This window comes from Dicentrarchus labrax, unplaced genomic scaffold (assembly GCF_905237075.1).
Source record: "Dicentrarchus labrax unplaced genomic scaffold, dlabrax2021, whole genome shotgun sequence".
Classification (NCBI taxonomy): Eukaryota; Metazoa; Chordata; class Actinopteri; family Moronidae; genus Dicentrarchus; species Dicentrarchus labrax.
In genome coordinates, this window is record NW_026136995.1 from 333728 (window position 1) to 356387 (window position 22660).

The window sequence follows — 22660 nt, forward strand, 5'->3', positions numbered from 1 at the left end:
CAGCCTCAACTGTGTTTGTGTTTAGTGCTAATATTTAAAAGCACGCTAAGATGTTGAACATGATAAACATTATACCTGCTAAACCACAGCATGTGAGCTCAAAGCACTGCTGTGGCCTAATACAGCCTCACAGAGCTGATTAGCATTAAAATGACCCTCCAAATAAAGAGAATACTTGACCCTGACCTTGGAGAGGGTTTTTGTCTTTAGTCAGTCTGTCTGTCTGTCTTTCTGTCTAACTGACTGTTCCCTGTTAATGGCAGCCTGTTTTTCCTACTGGTAGACTGGCTAAAACACCTGGACTCTGAGATCAAAATGTCCTCAATGCAGTGGGGTTTTAATTGGAATGTTAACATGCAGGATTGTGTGTATTTCTAACTGTGCTCAGCTCCAGATGATTTACCCACCTGAGTTGCTCTGAGTTTCCCAAAAATTGTTAAAAACACCAAGACTGGCTGTGTTTCTTGTTCCTGAACAAAGTGTACCACCCCTGATGTGCTTTTGGGAATCTCAGAGCAGGTAGTCCAGTGGATGTACAAGAAAAAAAAGTCTTGGGATGTTTTCAGATCAAAGGGGTTTGTGTGCGTCCACTGGACTAGTGCATCCCCTCCCCCCCCTCCCCCCTCCCTTACACAGTTCATGTCGGTGCTGCAAAGCGCCACCCCTAGGTGTCTAAGGGATATTGTGGCAACTGATAGCTGATTTTCGTAACCAATATTCCTGTTTTGTCCTGTCTCTGTCTGTCTGTCCATCTGTTTGTCCCTCCGTCCATCTGTCTGTCTGTCTGTCTTTTTCTAACTTCCTCCTTTGGTCTGAAATATTTTACTTGGTTTGGGCTGGTTTTGTTTTGAGTTATTTTATCTTTCTTTTTTTTTTTTTCAACTTTGTTTCATTTACAAATGCTTGTAACTGTAACAAATGTTTTATATTTGCTATTTCTGATGTGCAATGCTGCCATTACATTACATAAATGAATATACCATCACAATACTTTCTGTCATAAAAAAAAAATGCATTTCCATCCAATAAAACACATTCCTTACATTTCATCTTTTTACCATATCATGAAAACATCACTGCTGACTGTGTCATTTGCTCATATGAATGACCCTTCATAACCCCGTCTAACCTCTGCCCTTTCATCTTCATGTAGCCACGGGTTATGAGAAGTCGCGCAGCCTCAATAATATCTCCGGGATGACGGGCGCCCCGCTGCGCCTCACCCCCATCACCAACTCCACCTTCGAGCCCTTCGAGCCGCCTGGCCTCAGGCGATGTCACTCCCCCATCCCCTCCATCTTGTAGCATAGCCAACAGGGAAACACAAACAACAAAGGGTCAACAACAACAGCAACAATTAAATAGAATTTCTTTTTCTTCTTTTTTTCCCGGGGAACATGCGAAAGAAACAAAAGCATCAACATGAAAGGAGTGTCTCATGGACATTTGATCCATCCTAGCTGCTCTTTCATTACCATCACTCACATGTTTTCTTCTTGATAGAAACAAGAATTCTTCTAGCCACTAGAGGGTCCTATTTGAAAACCACAGAATAGCTAAACCTTACCCATTAAACTGAGATAGACGCTTAAGCAAATGTATTTTAAAATACACAAACACACACTAACACACCTGCCTTACTAACAGGGATAGAGTCTAGGTTAGTTTAGACTGATATGATAGTTGAGTTAGTTTACCTCTAGCTTTCCCTGTGCTACTTCTTGCCTGTATCTCGACTGCACTTGCACTTCAATGCTTTAAGACTGATACTTAAGAGTAGCTACGAATAAGAGACTTTTCTAATAGTAAGCCTCAGAATGCACACATTCACACACACACACATAGACACACACATATTACTGCAGCATGCATGTTTTTACTCTCTCCAGAATAAGAACATACGCTATACCTACAAGTAGACAGAAAAAACAGTTTTTGTACACTTAAAAGTCAAAAGCATATCTCCGAAAAGGAAATACCCCAAACTGTAGCACCTCTGCACCTTCGAAAAAAAGAAAAAGCCATGTAGGCCGTAGATGTTCAGTTCTTTGTGTTACAACCTCTCTTACACACGTGTGCACACAGTGTGTCCCTTTAGCACAGGGAGAGAGGAGAGAGGGAGTTCATCACCTCCATAAGCAGCTTATGAAAGCAGCAGCATCCTCTCTTCCTCTTCCCCCTGCTTCCTCCTCAGGCTTCAGACTCTGCTCAGACCCTAAACACTCTGCTAACAACACTTGCACGATGTGCTGCAGGAGGATTCGATGAGAAATTATTTTTTATACCATGGACAGTGGGGGGAACAGGTGTGAAGAGGTGTGAATGTCTCTGTCAGGGTGGGATGTAGGTCTCAGGACAGTGGTTCCCAACCTGGAACCCCACTGGAGTCACGAGATAAACCACAAGCAGCTGAGAGATATTAAATTAGGTGAAATATATTCAGGAAACACAACATTTTTCTCTCTTTTCTCTCATAAATGATTGGATTTTGGACCTTTACAGGTTCCTAAAAGGTTTTAAAATCTGAAAAGTAACCAGGGGAGACATACTGTAAATTTGCAGATAGTGGCTTTTATTTGCATCAGCTACAGATAGAACCAAAACATAATAATGTTAAAGACATGCGTTTATTCGCCCTGCTTTTATTTGTGTCATCACATCTGAGTAAGAAGCCTCAGTGGTTTTTCAGTTCCTGTTTTAATTTGCTGTAGTTGGAATTGAACATTAAGCTGAATATATCCATTGTACAGGTAATTAAAACCCTTATGTGAGGAAGGTTACAGCCTCCTCATCGCTCCACACAGATCGGATGTTTTCAGCTCTTCACTGGAAGGTTCAGTGAAGTTTTGCATCACATGCTTTGTGTACATTGAGTCAGACAATGAAACACTTTATCTATGTGCCAATATTTCCACCTCAGCTAAAAAAATATAATGTGTAAATAAAAAAGAAAAAAAGATAATTATATTTTCAATATTTTAGTAATTTAATTATTTGTCGCATTGTCTCTAAATGTTATTTTCCAGTATGAAGGTAAGAAAGCTTCACAGCCTTCTCTTCTCTGCTGTGAGTACAACTCTAATGTGGAAATGCTGAAAAGAAGGTACATTTCATTCAGCCTATAATCTGCCTATTTATCCACCGGCTGTCTATCTGCAGAATGTAAATGTGCCCCAAGCTATAAATATGTAATATTTCCATAATGCACACAGAGGACATAATCTCAGGGTCCTCAGTGGTAGCTACGGCCCTGATTTAAGAAATTACGGTATGTCGGTTTTAAGAGGTCTCCGGCTAAAAGGTTGGGAATCACTGTCAAAGGGGATTATGGGATGCTAGGGGAAGGGAATCGGGGTGGGATAAAAAGCAGAGTTGGTTTAGGCTGTCACTTGATTAACGCTGCAGAGCTGGTGCATGAAACATATTTCTTAAAATAAATGAACAAAAGCAGCTATAGGAAAGCGAGAAAAAAAATGTAGGTGAACATACATCATGAACTGACCTTTAACCTCACCAAGACCTCCAGTATAGATGTTGTCATGGAAACTGGAGAGGTAGGGTCCGATCTTTACCACACCGTCACTCCTCACCTGCTATCCATGCGCTCTCACCGTAGCGGTCTGCAAAAGGCTGAGCTGCAAAGCCCGAAGAAAGGGACGATCACTTCTCATTTCTTTGTCGTGCTTTTGTTTAACTAAGGTCTAAAGGAACAGTACAAAGACTGCTTTCTTTCCGAGAGTGATACCACCTTCATGTCTTTCATGTCGAGCACATAGCTGCTGTCAGGATGTGGTTAGCCTAGTTTAGCGTAAAGACTGGCAGCAGGGGGCAGAAGCCAGTCTGGATCCGTCCAGAATAAACAAACAGAAATGTAAAGACAAAGACAAGTTGTGGTTATAGGCACTGAAAATAACAACAGCCGGGTGCAGTAACTGTGTGCACTTACATGGGTCTTGTTGCCACATTTAGGTTGCCAGGTTTGCTACCATCATACCTTTACAAAGCAAAAACACATGCTCATTAACCTGTTATCTAGCAACCCGCTCAATATCCAGTGGAAAAGTGTTGTTTGTTGAGATGTAGCCCAAACAGACAACATTATGTCACATATTTCTTTACATTTCTGTTTGTGCATAGACTGTACAAGTTACTATGTGTTAATAGACCTTTTTCACAGCAGCTATTTTGACATGAAATGGAGGCGTAAACACACGTGTTACCGATTATATTAATTAAGGTTCTGTTCCATTTAGTGCAGCCTTTCCTGTAAGTTGAGCTGAATGGAACAGAACTATAATTAGCATCATTGGTATCACCTGTGTTTACCTTACTATTTCATGTCAAAATGGCTGCTGGGAAAAAGGTTTAGTTGGTAGTAGAGTGGTTCCGATAGCGATACCAGTATCGGAAATTCCTCTGATACTGCCTAAAATGTGGCATCGTGTATCTGCCAGTACGCGTGTCTGTGCAGCGATCCAATACCATGTTACATATTAGCACCAAAATGGGATCCTGCTACTTCCCAGCAGGGTCCCCTATGCTTTTTTCCCCCAGTGTAGTGAAGTCATGATCTGCCCTACTCTGACTCTGTCAAAGGGTTTATCCTCAGCCAGGCCATACAACAGTGATAGTAATCATACAGGGTTTGTACAATATGCTTGTTAAAAAGTAAAACACTTCTATATTTTTCTTTTTTACATTTATCGGATCGATTCTCATAATCAGCCGATACACAAAGTTCAGGTATTGGTATCAGGAAGGAAAAAATTGTATCGGAACTTGTTGGTAGATGTATTTTTTAACAGAGCCATGCAAGCTGTTTCCCCTGCTTCCAGTCTTTATGCTAAGCTAGGCTAACCGTGTCCCGACTCCAGCTTCATGCTTAACGCCCAGACATGAGATTGGTATCGTCTCACATCTGGGAAAGAAAGCAAAAGAACATATTTCCTAAAATGTTGAACTCTTCCTTTAAGGTGGCGGGGCAGTTGGGTTTTTCTTTATCTTGACAAAGTAGTCACAGCTCAGCCTGAGCATGAGAAGTGTGGTTTTCCTCAAGTCATCCTGCCACCATCATCCCCACCGCCACCACCACCACTACCATCGCCACCACCACTACCATCGCCAACAGCGTTACTACTTGCACTGACTCCAGTGTGACTCAGCAGCCAGTGGCAATATTTTTAGTTTTATCCCCTTTTGGCTTCTCTTTCTTTCCCTGTTTTTGCCCCTCCTAAACCCCCCCAACCCTCCCCCCTCCCTTCTCTTCTGTCCGTCCATCTCTTCTTTGTTTCGGCTGCGGCCGCTCAGTAGGAGGCACTGTGAACGGCTACTGGAGCGACAGCCCGTGGTAGAGGAAGAGCGGACACCAAACGCCACACGGGAAAGACGAGAGAGAGAACATGACAAAAGAGACAGCATACAAACATAGAAATATGCAATGTAGATAAACAAGACAGCGGCGGTTGGATCTGTGTGTTTCTGTTCAGATATGTTGTATCTGCAGCACACGTGACAAGAGTGCACGTGGATGTTTGTGTGTGTGTGCCCGGACCTGCATCTACCTCTGTACTAAGATGCACAAATGTCAATTTGGAAAAACACATTTTCTTTTCTTTATGCTTCTGCGAGAAAGAAAGGGATAAATAATGATATCATTTTTGTTTTGATGTTTATAATTAACAGTCTGTGTGTGATCACATGATTATATCATCTTTCTGTCAGTGGGTGTACTCTTGTTTTGAAGGGTTTTGTTTCTCCTCAATATAAATGTTGTTTTCTTTTTGTTTTACTATAAACTTTCAGTTTCATCAATGATGATGATGAAACTGGATTTTTCTGTTGTTGCAGAAATGTATTTACTTTCAGAGCTACCGTGTCATGCTTTTGTACACAGTAATTATGTGTCTGTTGGTTAGGTTTCTGTTGAAATCCCCGGTCATTATCTCTTGCTCTCACCTTCCTTATCTCCCACCAGAAAGTAACAAAGAGCTTTCAGCTGGCAGAAAATCATTCCTCTTGATTTGTGTTAGATTCCCAAAACAGAAAAACTCTCACCAACTACTCTGTGAACTCTGTTTAGTCAAGAATATCCTTTAATAAGAGCCACTTAAATGTGGGGAATGAGGAAAAAGCTGTCTCTGTGCTCTGAGTTGTCTCCTTCCTGTTACTGTTTTACATTCAAGCTGGGAGTGTTGGGAGGCGAGAGCACCAAATGACTTTGTCTTAGGAGCAGATAATTGTGTATTTAAATAATTCGTTTTTGGAAAAAAACCACTCATTGACATTCTTGCTAAGACTCAGATGAGAAAATCCATATGAATTTCATGTCTGTGTGCTACGTTTGTGGCCAGAAACTGATTAGCCTAGCTTAAATTTAAGACTGGAACCTAATAGCTAGCTGGCTCTGTCCAAATTCAAAAATATTACACCAACACTTCTGAAGCTCATTAATTACAAATCCTTTTGTGTACAGATTTAATAAAAGAGATACACTGTGTTATTTAGTGAACTTTAGAGGTGTTGGTCAACAAATATTTAGGACTTTTCAGGCCCAGGCTAGTTATTTATCCCTGCTTCCAGTCTTTATGCTAAGCTAACGTAATTTCCACGCAGCGCAGGCTAAGTACTGCACAGGCGTGAGATATATATTGATTACTCATCCTACTCTTGGCAAAAAAGTAAATATCAAGCTATTCTTTTGAATCTTGCTGAGATTTAAATGAGAAAATCTATATCAATTTCATGTGTGCGCTACATTTATAGCCAGAAAGCAATTAGCTTAGCTTAAATTTAAGACTTTAAGAAGGGGGAAACAGTTTGCCTCGCTTTGTCCATATGCAACATTTTTTTTTACGTTTTATCTAATTTGTTTAAAAAAATGAGTACCCTCACAGTGACATCAAATCCCCCTACAACTACAACTTGTAATTTTCACTTACTTTAAACATTACTCTAATTGATTTCTATACACTTCTAATAAACATACATACATGTTATTTAGCTTTAGAGGTGTTAGTCATAATTTCTTGGAACTTTTAGGCCAAGGCTGGCTGTTTTCCCCGTTTTCTGTCTTTATGCTAAGCTAACATAATCTCCTTGTAGCGCAGGCTCTGTCTGAGATTTATATCGATTCCTCATCTCACTCTCAGCCAGAAAGTGTTCTTTCAGAAAATATCAAGCTATTCTTTAACCTTATATGACCCTGATTTGGGGTCATGTAAGGTTTTCTGTTTCCTGGTTAGCTGTCCAACTGAATCCTGATTTATGTGTGAATGAATGACTTTGAGGTTTTAATCGACAGAGAGTTCAGGATTATATTCCTGGTGGAAAATAATTTAAACCCCAAACGCGCACCCCACACACACACTCACATACATAGATGTGAACACACTCCTGTCCCTCTACTGAGCCTGTCTGTCATTTGTCATTTCACCCTCTCCTTATCCTCACCCTCCCAAACGTCCACTTGTTTTGAGTGTGTCCGTCACTTTCCCCAAGGCCACTGCTGATTGGTCGCTTTTGTCACGATGATGTACATATGTAAAGTTTGTGTTGAAGATGAATCTGCATGGGTTTCCATTGCAAGCAATAAGGATACTGATATGACTAATAATGTGAGGGGGTTTGATAAGATTTTAGTCTCAAGCTTAATGAATGTGTATATAACATTTAGACTACTAAGAGTGTGTATGGATGTGTGTGTTTAGACGCATACATATGCACTAACAAAGCATGCAGGACAAAAAATCTTCACCTTTTTGAATGCAAGAGGTGGGACGGGCTGACATTATGCATGCCAAAATGCTATGATGCTATTGGTCAGAAGAGACCAAGTTAGGTACTGTAACGGGGCTGGGTGGGGGTGGGAAAGTTTATTTTTGCAGGATGGGGAGGGGTTACGTTTCTAGTAGGTCTTGTATAGCTGCTTTCTTATCGATCTTGAGAGACTTATGATAAGAGAAACATATTAACAATCGTAGCTTATGTTATTTTTCCTCTTTCTTTTGCTTCTCTTTTCACAGAGAACTGTTCTGAAAGCCCTGCGCTTATCAGATATATGCAAAAAGAAGCAGTAACTGTGAACTAATGCTAAGACATGAAAAAAAAAATCCAGCTTCTTCCATCATTGTCTCAACTCCTCTTCTGCAACAGAGAGGAGAGACCCTTCTCCTCCCAAGATACCTCCTTACCAAAATTTTCCCCGTCCATACTTACCATTCGTCTGCTTCCTCATTTTCAGTTTCTGACTTCACCCTGTCAATGTCACGTTTCCATTTTTTTCTGTCCTGTCCTATTCTATACACTTGCATTTAAACTGCAGTGAGTTCAGAAGAAGGATACCTCTGCAATGTGAGAATGCAATGATTCAATGCAACCTCCCACAAAGGATGAGGATCAGGGCCAGATTAACCTGCCAGGGGGACCCCGGGCAAATCTGAGCCACGGCCCTCTTTTGAGCAAAGCCACCCTATCCCGGTTCTCCATGTTAGTTTGATCAAACCTTGGTTGAATGCAAATTTATTTAAGAAAACTCACCACATATGCATAATCAGTCGGAATATAAGACGCCGACTATAAGACTGAGCCCATTTTTTTTCTAAAATTACTTTTTGAAGGTACAAAGCACTTGTTAGTCTAAGGGGAAGAGAGTCATCATTCTTCTCTCTGGTAAACATGGAATACTTCCATCAGAGCAGAATGTAAATCCCACTTTTCTGTGACTTGTCTATCAATCACATCATGACATCCAGTGACACCAGTAAGTCTTGGCTAGATTGGCTGGTCCTTTTATTTCCTCTTTGACAGTAAAACACATCACAGAAGGTTTAACTGAGCTTCCTAAGAAGTTTTAGTGCTGACTAACTCTAAAAGACGTCACCTGCGCACAGTTCCCAGCGAAAATAGACAGTGAAAAAGTTGTCTGTTCATATCGACACTATACCAGCAACATACACACCTTTCACTGCAGTTTCAATGTCTATATCTGTAGCATATGTCACATGGATAAACTCAGCTCTGTCATCACTAATCATACTTAAATCAACTCAGTGTTGCTGTGTGGTCACAGGGTTGATTAGTGGTGCATGTTACCAAACAAATTTGCAATTAATCAAATTATCACAAAGTTATTACTACACAGTTGGCCCTTTGGGTCAGTGAGGTCTGGGGCCTGGGGTAGTGGCCCACTATCCCCGGTTGGTAATCCAGCCTTGACTGAGATCTGTCTGTGTTCAAAATTGTGGAGAGTCTTCACCGGTCTCGAGCAAGCCATGTAAAACATGTGGTAATGGCTAAAGGATCTCCTGGATGAGCCTCGGACCAGCTGAACACTTCATAGTTTTACCAAATTTGTTTCTACAATTGAAACTAGACAGATCTTAAGCTGTGTTTTTTGCCCCAAAAGATCTTTGAAGAGGTTGCATTGACTACCCAGTGAGATACCACACTGCAGAGGCACCCCGCAAAAGTCAAAGTCTTTTAATCCTGCTAGTTTTTTAGCTGTTGCCCCGTGTTGCCAACGTTTCTCTCCTTTCCATCCGTTCACAACTCAGGTATCTCTTTCTCAATCTCTCCTTTGGCCCCCCTGTGTTCCTGTTCACCCATGTTTCCTCATAGATGTATTATATGTATGTAAAAGGGAGAGACAAGGAAAAAAAAGTCAAGCTTCTCCTCTCTTTTCTGTGCTCTGTTTTGTGGCTCTTGCCCCCCCTCCTTCGAAAATGCTATTTTGCTTTTCTTGTCCAACTGTGCTTCCTGTCTTCTCCTTGTGCCGCCCCTCTGTGTCCCTCTTTCTGTGAGACTTTATCCCCCCCATCCATCCCCCCCATCCCGAAGTCTCTCACAGCAAAAACCAAAAAAGGAATTGCACCTGAAAAAGATTTTAAAAAAAAGATTGGCCAAACACTGGATTTCACCGAGGAGGAAGACAGGAACGGACATTTAAAAGAATGAAAAAGACTGCAGTGATGTATTGTAGGTGGGGAGGAGGGGAGAATGTGCTGTGAAATGATGTGTTCTGAGTGGATTGTCAGCCGAGCAGCATCAGAGGGAGGAGATGGAGGAGGAAAAGTTTGGGGAAGACAGAAAAGTGTGGTGATGATGAGGAGGAGGAGGAGGAGGAAAGAAAGAACGAAGCAAAATCGCTTCCCCATGTAAGAATGTGTACCTCACTGTTGTTCCTGTGCACCGTTTTGCTCCTCGTGTTGTGTTTCCTCACCTGTGTGTGGTTCTGTGTTGGTGTGACATTTTGTTTTATGTTCTGTGTGTTTTCGTGTTGTGTGCCGCACTCTTATTTCCTTACCTTTTTCTTTGGTGTAGCCTTTGTGTGTACCACACCTGGGTCAAACAGCCTTCACAAACACTAGCTATATGCCTTGTTTCATCCCACACAGGTGCAGAAGAGTTGTAGTTTGTCATTCGGGCGAACGCAAACTGCACCAGAGTGAAACTAAATGAATTAGAGACGAACTGACATGACGCAGAAAACCCTGCCTGTCTGATGGAAGTGGGATTAAACAAAAAGCTCAAAATCGTTGTTATTTGGCCAAGGTCTGGTCTGTACATGTGCAGGACTGAGATGTCTCTACTCTCAGCTCTTGGTCTGGATTTTGGCCCAGTCCTGGCTGGCTGCAGTCCTCTGGTCTGACCTCTGACATCTTTTGATTCCACTTAGCTTGTGACCTTAATGTCTCTTGGTCTTGTAAGCTTCTTAATTAGCATCCAAAGATTTGTTATATCAGAGGACTGAGCAGCCCCCCGAGGACTTCTGCAGATTTAATCTGTGTGTGCGAGTTACAGAGACAGAGAGAAACGTTAGTGTGTGTCACATTCAAGCTCTGTGTTCTCGGTGTACTTGCATGTCAGCTGGGCTGGGCGAGCTTTGTACTGATGTGTCTTTTCTTTGCTTCAGTGGTGTGTTTGGCCTATCATTTCCTTGCCTTGGTGTTCGGTATTATGTTGCTGCAGTTTCCATTAGTACCAATGACTCTTTTATACGGAGCACCACTGGAAACTACAGATTAGATTAGGAACACGCAGTCTGCCATTGTAGAAGTCTTTGAATATCTATGTTCTTGCTACAACCTGAGAGGGTTTTGTTTGGAAGGTTGTGCAGCAGTATTGAAAGAAAGAAGGGTTTCTACAATGGCTAACACTATCAATCTCATTTAGGAGATGAAATCAACTTCCACGGCCTCTTTTCCAACAGCATCTATGGGATTAAATCTGTTGATATCATAGCAATGGACAAACCAGCACTAAACATTCTATGTATTAATATTGACCTTTAGTGGCCCGCCCATTTTTTCTTTGTTTCGTTTTCTGTTTTGTACTACAACTTCCAGTTACTGTTGCTGGCTATAGTAAATACAAGTAAAAAGTAAGTTGAGGAAGCCGTATGACCTGACACCACCACAGATACCAGATGATTTAACTCACATCTAGCTCAACTAGCTTACTGTGTGTGGCAGTAGCAGCTGAAAAATATCAGTGCTGACTTCAAGTATGAGGATCCAGAGAATTTTTCACAGATTTTTTTCCCAACAGCCATTCTGACATCAAGTAGTAGGGTAAAAGAGCCTTTCCAGTGAGCCAACATGTCCAACAGCAGCACCCTGACTCTGTTTGACCTGAATCAGTATCACTGGCAACATGTCAAAATGGCTGCTGTGATTATTATTATTATTAACGTTATCTGAATTCTTTTTAAATTCAAATTATGACTAAACCAGATGATTTATACTTTGCTGATCAGGAAGCTGATTTATTTACAGACTATCTTTTCGTCTAACTGTGTAATAAACATTTTATTGATAATAGGAAGTTAAAAGACAAAATAACACTCTTGCTCACAGGCATATGGTCAGTATAGCTAGTGGTTAACTTTACAATACTATGCTTTGTATTTAGTGTCTCATATGTCATAAATTATATTACCTTTTTCTGGAGCCTTCAGCCACATCCCACTGTCTTCATCAGCACATGGAGTTTCCTCAGTCATCATCACCTGTCAGTGAAGTAAGTGAAAGTACTCAGATCTTTTACTTAAGTAAGAGTACCAATATAATATTGTAAGTAAAAAATTTCTCCAAATTGTACTTAAAGGTCCAGTGTGTAGGATTTAGTGGAAATAAGTCAAATTGCAGATTGTAACAGCAAATGGCCCAATCCAGAGACAGTTTTGGTTTGTCTGTTCTGGGCTACTGTAGAAACATGGTGATTCAACAGGCAGGTCGCCACAGAAGATTTAGGCATCTGTAGATAAAAACAGCTCAGTGTAAGGTATTGAAAAAAATCTTTCTGCCAATAGATCCTAAATGTTACACACTGGACCTTTAAGCACGGTATTTGAGAAAATGCATTTACTTACTTTCCACCCTTGTCACCTGTTGACATATGATGGAAGTTTATAGTTAGGTCACGTGATTGCAACTCTATGACAACTCCAGCTGCTGATGAAGACCATGACATGTGGTTGAACTATATACTAAACCTTGAGTTAAGCTTGTTTTCTCAAATTTCCCAAAAGATATTACTGTCTATTGCATATTCGTTTTACTAACAAAGTGATCTTACCCATTCTTGATGCTTTTGGGAAACAGGACCATATCTAATGTGGTTCCATTCTGGACCTCAGAAAGATATGAAAACCTTTTCAGCAGAGGAAATGGAAATCAAAACAACTGAATGAAAGTTGAAACTGTATTTTTCTGTGATGGTGGGTAAAATAATTGTCAGCTTTGCTCATTTTTTCCCAGGAAATCTCCTGATGGCTGGCTTTTCATAGTCCTATAGATAAAATTGCCAGTGTCAGTTGTAAAATGTTAATCTTTAATGGAACCATCTCATTGGTGAATATTGATAGATCGGGATTGGGTTGTAAGTTCTTAGTTACAACTAGGTTTCAAACTGATTTCTTTAAAAATATCTTAGTTAAGATCTTAGTAATATGTAAAAACATCTATAGTGCTGACCATTCAGCTATCAGCTATCTAAACAGGAAGTCAGTCTATCATCACTAGCTATCATAGCTTCCAAATGACAGTTTTAGAGGTGCAAAAGATATATCTTTTGTAAATGTAGCTATTTGTTTCATTTATGTCTGCATAGATGAAGAAATATGTGTTTCAGCGTAAATAGCATTCATACAGTTTATAATGGGTGGGAATTATCTTCTGCTAACCTACATGATGGTATTTACTCGATTAGTCAAATATCATCAGCATAAGGTTTCATAATTTGAGGTATGTTGTTTTATTTTTGTGAAATGTACAGCATTTATCAAGTTTCAGGTCAAATAGGCTAGATAGGCTACCTTTTTTACTCTTCACTCTAAAACCATCAGATATTAGCGAGCTAAAGTTAGCTTTAACAGCTGGTTCCATTAGCTACACATGGCAGTTAGTGGCTGTAAAGATTTAGTAACAACTAATCTCTATGTAAGAAGTAATTCATGAGGTGCAACCTGTACTGATGTGTACTGTAAACTTGTGTGAGAACTATCCTAGTCTGAACTTGTGAACAGCTGCTGCTACCAGCTGCAGGACCATATCTGAGCAGATGTCATTCTAATGAAACCAAAGAAAACATTACTTTACCCACCAGCATCATCACCTTACAGTATGTGCAGACCGACCTTCGACCTTGATCTGCACCAGACCTGGATGCTATTAAATCCCCTTAAAATCTGAAACAAACTAACCGATATAGTTAAATCAGTTGGTTAACAAATGCTTCATCTGGAATATCTAAAGCCTTTATCACCTATTACATGGTGTTTTCACTTAAATCATGATGTTATAATGGTTGTACACAACAAATTGTTCATCAGCCTTGATCAGGGCATGATCAAACTCTATGCCATGGTCTGGTGTCTGACGGTCAACAGTCATTGCTTATTCACTTCAGATCTTCACTAAATTCTCTTTTTCTTTTTCCCTTTCAGTGCTGAGTTTCTAGACCCCCCACCCCCCACCCCCACCCCCTTTCCCTACAAGAAGAGGAAAACTATAAACTTTAAACCGCTGCTCCTCCATCTCCCCCAACGGGATTCACTGTAGAAAACATGAGGGAGATAGAGAGAAAGAGAAAAAAAAAGAAGATGAGAGGTAGAAGTCATCACAGTCACTGACACTGGCTTGGACATTTTCATCTTCCGTGTTACGCGTTCATATGAAACCTCGCTGACGATCGCAATGAAGAAAATGCTTATGATCACATGTAAGCCGGGATGGGAGAGAAAAACATTTCCACCTCTTTTGATCTGAGTTTTCAGAGCAAACCACAGCATGGATGCTCCCAGCGTAGCAGCCAGAGGGCCTACGACAGACTTGGATTTGCAAACCATGCAACAAGGATGCCCTCTATGTCCACAACTGTTTGTGATTTAGTTGTGTTATCACTTTTCTGACCACTCTTTTTATTTAATAAGCTGCATTCACAACTGTTGATTTCAATTGGATGTCCCATTATTTTGGCATTCAAAGCACTATGCAAGGTGAGGGGTGGTCCATTGTGATGTCTAACTGCTCCGGCCGGGTCTGATCCAGGGTTGCCGCTGGGCTGCCCTGCTAATCTCTGCTGAGCTACAGGACCTCTGGCTGAAATCTACTCATACATATCAGAAAACATCAGCCATATCACATGTATTTGACATGATCCGGTCTATTTGATACCATCGGAATCTTCCGGGAGACAGTTGAAATCTTGGGACTTCAAGTTCAACTGATCGGAGAGCTAGTTTCAGTAATGGAATTAACCCAAAGACAGACATAGATGGACGTACCAGTTGGGGGTGAACAGAAATCCCTCAAAGACACAAAACTGGCCCTAACATCTGCTTAAAAAAAAGGAGGAGTCACTGAAAACGAAGATGTGATTGACCTTCTTTCTCTCTTTCTCACTCTCTCTTTCCCTCTCGAGTATTTACGGTATCTCGATTGCCCTCCCCCTTCCCTGCATCTCAGCAACGCCGCTGCTCCTCCTCTTTAGCAAAACTGCATGGCATGAATGAAACCAATTAAACCCGAAGAAAGACAGTCAAAGACACAATGGATGGATTAAAGAAAAGTGGGAGAGAGAGAGAAGGGAAGGAGCCCATGAGAAAGGGGGAGACCAATATATATTTTTTTTTCCACTCAGCAATGTCAATGCAAAGTCATCTTTATCATCGTTGTTAAAGCTACTTTTTAACCCCCCAAACTGGCTGCTAATGTGAGCAAAACAGCATCTCCTGCAGCAAACTGCTCTCTCAGAAGGCATGATGGATGAGGAGGAGCTCCCTCCCCCTTTGAGGGGGAGAGGGAGGGAGGGAAGGAGATTCTGCAGACCATACACTCTATACCTCTGGGGATGTGGGGCATGAAGATAGACGCTTTTTAAAGAAAGCAGGTATTCAGCAGGAGCGGGAGAACATCTTTGAGAAACTATTCTAGGGACAAAAAAAATGGCAAGGATTGCAAATTAGAAATGCATTTTTATGACATTGTTTACCAGCATGAATATTCTGCATGACTTCTGCAAGCCATTCTGATCTCCCCCATGAATAACAGGGCTAGGAATTGAGAATTTAAAAATGAAAACTTAACAAAAATTATGTTATATGCAACAAATTTTAAAAAAAGAGTAAGATTATGTTTAAAAAAAAAGATTTTCTCAATGTTGCTTTTAATGACAAAACACAAATAATTAAGAAAAAAAGGGTTGCAACATCTACCCTGTTTTGTTTTCTTTAAGAAATCTTAGGAGACCCCACCCCTCTAAAATCCAAGAAGACTCCTCCCAACTTCTGCAAGTATTTATTCTGCTACTACAAGTTCGTCTACTACTACTACTACTTCTACTTCTCACCTGGCTGCTACTCTGCTTCTTCTTCCTCCTCTTCTTCTTCTTCTCTTTCTTCTTCCTCTTGTAGCCTTTTACCAGAACCCTTATACGTAACTCTCTACAATGGCAGCTGTGTGTGTCTGTGTCACAATCTGGACCCAGGACTATCAAAATGATGTTGAACTGAACTGTGCTGTCCACTCCGAGATGTCATTGACTTTGCGTATTTGAATCGAACATGTCTCTTGTCCCTTTCCTTGGAACTTTTTCCTGACCTTGGACATCCAAGGCAACACCACACCCTCAAGGTTAGAAAGGTCATCTGAAGTCTGGGGTCAAGGATGAGTCAGGAGGTACAAGTGATATTGGTTATTTACCCATACAGTGATCCAGGTTGGTCTGTTTCCTTCCTCAGGTGAAAAGGTACACGATGGCTGCCTCATCATCCAGGGATTGTATTCCATTGGCTTCAATTTATGTCTGTTTCTTTTCCATAAGAATCAAACTTTTTATTGTCCCTCAGGGGTTAAAATGAATTCCTGCTGTATGGGGTTAGGGTTACGGGTTAGAAGTTGTTTATGTGGTATGGGGTTAGGTTTACATTAATTTTGCATGGACCACAGCCGGGATTTCAAAAATGTCAAAATCCCACCTTACCCACCTAAGAAATAAAATATAAGAAGACAAATTGCACATTTTATTCATTCATTTTAATTATATTTTTTTAAAATCCCTACATTATGGGTCTGGTGCCATGTGTTTAATTCTGAATCTACTTTATGTCCATGTAAGGCATTTAATGTTTTGCCTAAAAACAATCGAAAAGAAAACCAAAAGTCACTTGAAAACGCTTGATTAACACAGCAGCGTTTTTAGTCCTATGCATCTATATTTCAGACTTTAGGTTTTTTGAAATTACGGCCTAAATTCAAATTTAGTCCAAAAATATCAGCACCAGCCTCTCAAAAACTTGTTCAATCAATCGTTAAATGTAAACTCCTGAGACAAAGTGACATGTTCTCAATGGTAGCTATGGCCCTGACAAACACAAGGAAAGACAATATGTGGTTCAGGAGATTAAAGGCCTTCGTGGAAAACAGAAGACAGAAACTAAAGAATGTCATCTGCAAATGTTTTCTCCAGTAGCTTTTTCATGGTGTAGCTTTGCCAAATCTGCCCTTTGACTCTGTCAGAGAATCACTTGATCCCATAATGAACGGCAGTCCCTCAAGGATTTCTTACTAATGGATCATTTCTACTTGCGAATAACTTGTGTGTTGAATGGGATTGGTGATTCATCAACCTTACTTGAGTTAGCTGGAATGTAGCCACAGTATCGCTCAGTTAAAACTCCCCTTCTGTCATGCTTTGTTTTCAAAATAGCTCAGGAAAATAACCACTTTCTTTGTGGTGTTCCTGGTGTCACATAAAAGTGTAGCGTTGTTTAAAGGGTATGTATTTACTGAATGAAGTAAGAGAAGAAAAAGGTCATCACAATATCAAAAATGATCCTTATAACTAAAATTTTGACTAAAACTTAAACTACTTCAAATTCCATAAAACTTTTTTTTACATAACAAACTGTCACAGAATATGTATAATCTGCTGACATGCCAGCATATATGAAATGCCCTAAAACATGTAGTAACTATGCCATAAGCCTGTAAATAAAAGGACTGAAAACTGCGCAAAGACAGCCAATGATTCAAATTGTAGGGTGGTGGCGTTCCAAATTATTAGTCTTAAAAGTGACCCGATTTGAAAGCAATGGTTTTGCGAGGTAATATGCAATAACATTTAACGATTGTGTGGCACCACGTAGGAGCAGAGCGTCATTTCCCTCCGTGAGATGACAGAAGATGCACAGGTGTACAGCTCATTAGCCAGAGCAGCAATGATGAATGAACAGCAGCTCCTGGGTGATGGTGGTGGTGGTTCTTCCAGGTTGAGAGGCAGCCATCTTGGCTCTGTGTGTTTAAACAGGGTTTGCCAAGTACCTTGATCACCAGGAACAGCAAAAGCAAGGACGCTCTGCTGGGCGGTGGGGAAAGTATTTTGTCACAAGATAAGATAAAGATAAACAGAGGGAATTACACAGATAGAAATAATGGAAACGCCTTTAAAGGTGGCTGAAGCACTTTGAGTGGACTGAAAGCTAGCAGGTACTGGACAGATGTGTTACTACAAAAAAAAAGCTGTGAATTGTTAGAATCTGGATTATCTCAACTTGGATTGTGCTGATACTTATTATTTATTATCCATGAATTTATTATCTCATCTCATGTGAACACTAATGTCCAGTTTTTGATGCTGTTTATTTATTTTAATTGCTCTGTATTTGGTTTGTGAGACCATGTGGCCCCACCACCCGGGCAAAATTGTTGTAAAACTGTGTAGACATGGAGGGATTGCTGAATGGCCCTACCGGACACAGGCCTAGTTGCCCAAGGGTTTGGGGGGGCCTATGGTCAATCGAATGATGACGACGAGACACACATTTACTTAAAAGAAAGAAATTGTGTTGTTTTTATAGTAATTTTGTGTCTCTTTAGGTCTGGGTATCTGTGCCCAGGGACATCAAACCAAAACATTCCCGTTCATAGCTTCTTCCCTATTAAAAAAACCTACATAGAATGCTAACAGATGACAGAAAACAAAGATTTGATGAAAACTGTCCAGCTATTTGCAGTCAAATCTGCATGTTCGTCAGCTGCGCTTCACGCTTTTCAATAAGGGCTATCAAACTAAAAGAGTTTATTCTGGCAAACCACGGCTATATCACAGCGAAGCTCCCTGGTAGGTAGACATGCTTGCTCAGAGGGTCTAAATCCAAATGTCCACCCTTGTCATGTATGTATCGTGGCGTTGATTGATACGAATTCTTGACCCTGTAACACATCCCAAATTATTTTTCTAAATGGTTCTTAATGCTGGCATAGGCAATTTATGCAAGATGTGCTGGGTCTGCTGCTGTACATAGTTAAGCTAAGGCAGTAAAACAGTCCGTAGAAAAGGCCCTTTGCGCACTTGATGAATGGCAGATTTGGACTGTTCTACGCACTAATGGACTTGTTAACATGCCTGTTAAGTTTGTGTGTCTGCAAGTGCAGGGAAGTCAAGAAATCTGGATTCAGCCAAGGTCTGGTAGCTCACTAGGAAGTCAATCTGTTTTCTACAGAGCAAAACACAAAATGGTTTCAGCTCATTTTTTTTTGTCTAAAGTCCTACCGTGTATGAAAAGCAGACATAATCATATTTTGTGGCTTAATGAGCATTATAAATTGTAGCATTTCCATTAATTGAATCCGATAACTGCAAAAGCCGTGGCTGAAACAGATTAAGTCCCCCTGCTGCTAAGATATAAAGTTTGATTACATTGTGCATTGTGGGGACCAACAAGGTTACTATTTGGTATTCATGCTCTGTTCAAAATAACAGTATGTCGTCACACTCTACAGCAGAATCTTTTATTTTTTTTATTTTGTTTGTCTTCGGACATACACACTATTCTCTATCATTCTGGGGTAATCTTAATAAATAGCAGGGAGCCAAAAATCAATTAGAAAACAGGGCCTATCTCAGGAATACACTGTATCAAAAATCTGAGAGGTGGAATGTTGAGATGTTATGATGCTGCAGTATGTATCTTCAGGAAAGTTTCAAATAATAGTTTCAAATGAACATTATGATCAGTTCAATATGTAAATCTGGATCCCTATAACGCTACTTGAAGCCTGGAAGTAGATTTCTCTGTCATTTTCTGTGTCTTACTGTCCTTCCACACTGCACTAGGTCTCATTGCTTCCAGGTTTTTTTTTTGTTTTTAATATAGTATTGTATGGGATGAAATTAGGTATCAATTCTGATATTTTATATCACTTGTCTTCCTAAAGGTATAAAGTACAGCTTCAGAAATGTCAAAAAATAATAATAGCCTACCATGTACTGTACTGTAGCTATACCAAGGTGAACACAACTTCTGTCAGTGTCATTAAGTTTGTTAATTTATACTGCTTTCAGCATTTTCTTTTATTTGCTAAACTGTAGTTTTTGGTTTACATATCATATATATTTTGTATATTTTAACACATGCAATTCTGATGAATTATGATCATGAAGATTATAACAATGCATCGATAAATGCTTTTGTATTCAAGCATGCAGTGAACATAAAGAGAGCCTATGCACGCACCAGTTGGGCTACAGGCTTCATGTCATTGGGCTCTCAGATGGGGTGTGGGGCCGAACAAGAAGATTTTATGTTAGAGACTTTTAACCTGGTTATACAGCGGTAACTGCAGAATGACTGCATACAAGAAGACTCCTATAGTGTCCCAAACAGTGGATGTAAACGTTTAGCAATAAAATGGTATTTGACTGAGCCAACACGGTTAATAGACAATACTGCAAATCAGAATTACCCTTAATCAAAATTGTGTATCGCTACCTAAAGGCTGCGCAAGTAAGGGTTTATACAGAAACAAAGGAAAGATAATGTAGCACAGGGTACTGTAAAGTTGGGAGTCTTCTGAGAGACAGATTAAAAAAAACAAAGAATTGAAGCAGCTGAGGACAAGGTATTTGGACTCTTAGCCCCTAGCATGGGTCAAGCCTAAAAGCTACAATTCCCATAATGCAAGTCCATGACAGCACTTTTCAACGAAGGCTCGGTTGACAGCAGTCAGTTCTTTGTCGACAGGTGTCCTGTTAAGAATAGGTTGCATGGTTGAGACCAGAAACAACCAGAAACTCCCCAGGGTCTTTGTGCTGTCCCCATTCAAAACTCTGTAGTAAATAGACACATGTAAGTGCACGATTACTAAAGTTTAACATGTGTGGAGATCATATTGTGTGTAGAGGCTTCAAATGCTCATTATTTCACAACAAGAAAGCACACAGGTACAAACATGACAAAATGGTGAAATATTTTTCATCTTCAATCCTGTGGAGTCCTGCATAACACTCTTAAGTAGTCGATGTCTTCAATGTCTTGTGTAGTGCTTAAATGTATAAAAAAGAAATGCTTCAAGGACTCATGGGATATGGGTACATCCTTGCATCACAATGGGATCCACTGCCCTCACCCCTCTCCCACCATACCTTTCCTAAGGCATGCTGCTTCGGAGACCAACATAAATAAGACATAATAGAGACAGAAAAGTAGGAGAAGAAGAAGTAGTGATGGCTGCATAGTTCTAGAAAGACAAAAAGAAACCTAGATTATTCCACTGCAGTGTAGTGGGGACAGAGCAATAATGGTATAAGCTCTTTTTTAGGGACTATGGTTTTGGTTATGTGTGCGTACGAGTGTGTGTCAGAATGTGTGTGTTTGCATGAATGACGTGTGTGTGTAAGAGAGTAAGCGTGCTGTGCAGACTGAGCTAAGCCCCCCTGTGAGAAGACTGACAGCTGAGCTAACCAATAGTGCAACCTTTACTTGAAACCCAAACGACGACCAAACATATCAGGACAAGATGCAGAGGAGCGGCTCTGCCCACAGTCACACCCCTCCACCTTTCTTTAATGCTGATTGGAGTTTTAAAGGCCTTTATACAAGTATTTTAAGAAGCCAGGAGCAGTCTGGTTGATGGGTGAAAAAAGGCGGCAGGAATGGCTTCACAGCTCAGTGTGAGTTGTATGTTACACGTCTCGCCACATTCCCAGCCGATGTCTTTCCTTTAACAGCGAAGGAAAAACATCTGGGGTGATACCAGTGATTTGGGTGCAGTCAGAAGTGAAACGTACAAGTTTGAACTCTACTGCCCTGTGGATTCACCACTTAATCTTCAATGGACACAGCCAAACAAAAGTTAAAAATATATTATTTATTTTTTTATTAATTAATTACATTGTATTTTACAATTTTAGATGAGCTAACTAGTTTATCCGGACAATGCAGGCTTGTGGAGCTAGGCCAAAACTAGCTAACCTAGACCTTTGACGAGGTATTCTTCACTCAAGGTCCACTGGCCTTCATCTTATGGTCTTCTGAAAAATGAATAAGTGGAAGTTAAAATTGTCTTCGTTAGCTGGTTTTGTCTTGGCCAGCTCTTCTAGCCTACACTGTCTCGATAAACAAGTCAGCTAATGTTACCCGAAAAACTGATAGCCTTCTGAGACGCTGACCTGCAGTTAAATTTAACAGGGTGCTAGCTATTTTTCACCGAGCTCTACTAGCCTACATTGTCCAGATAAACAAATTAGCCAGCTTAAAATCATAAATAAAATCTCTTTAGTAAAGCTAGTAAGTGCCCCTTAAGATAAAATTGTCTTGCCTAGCTCTACTAGCCTACACTGTGTAGATAAACTGGTTAGCTAATGTTACCCTAAAATCATGAATAAAACGTTGTAGCCTTCTATAGCTAATAAATTGACCTTCAGTCAAACTTACCAAAGCTAGCGAGGTTTCATCCAGCTCTACTAGCCTACATTGTCCTGATAAACAAGTTAGCTAGCCTAAAATCATAAATATAATCTCAGCTAGTTAGCAGACCTTAAGTAAAGAATATTTTGTATATATATTTCCAAGGCGAAGAATGAGCTCTCGGGCTCAATCTAGATAATGTTTTGTTTCAGTTCGTAGCTAGCAAGTTGGGCTCGAAAACTCCAGTCTGCGTTTCTTGCAGCAACTTCTCCATCCCATGCTCCTCACCTCTCCTCTCTCTCTCTCTCTGTCCTTTCCTCCTCTTCCTCCTCCCCTCCTCCTCCTCCTCCAGTTATTTTGAGGAAGAAGCTTCTTTTTGCATCCCTTGTTCTTGTGTTTTTCTATCCTATTGTTTTGGAGATGAAATTCTAAATGCATGCGTGGGAAACTTAAACGATGACTTTAACTTAATTG

The 22660-nt window shown here is 40.3% G+C and overlaps 1 protein-coding gene across 7 annotated transcripts in view; it reads left to right on the forward strand.

Moving 5' to 3' along the window:
* The window catches only part of LOC127361032 (potassium voltage-gated channel subfamily C member 1-like), an 80978-nt gene extending 60962 nt beyond the window's left edge, over positions 1-20016 (forward strand). Inside the window, exons 5-6 of one of the 7 annotated variants that reach the window (XR_007884021.1) lie at positions 1154-10151; positions 13943-13979. Coding sequence is in view for 5 of the 7 variants with exons in the window: in XM_051395593.1 (XP_051251553.1) it covers positions 1154-1305 (152 nt within the window). In the remaining 2 variants the exon portion in view is untranslated. The other 6 variants (XR_007884022.1, XM_051395598.1, XM_051395593.1 and 3 more) reach the window with 6 other exon arrangements.
* Positions 20017-22660: the final 2644 nt, after the last annotated feature.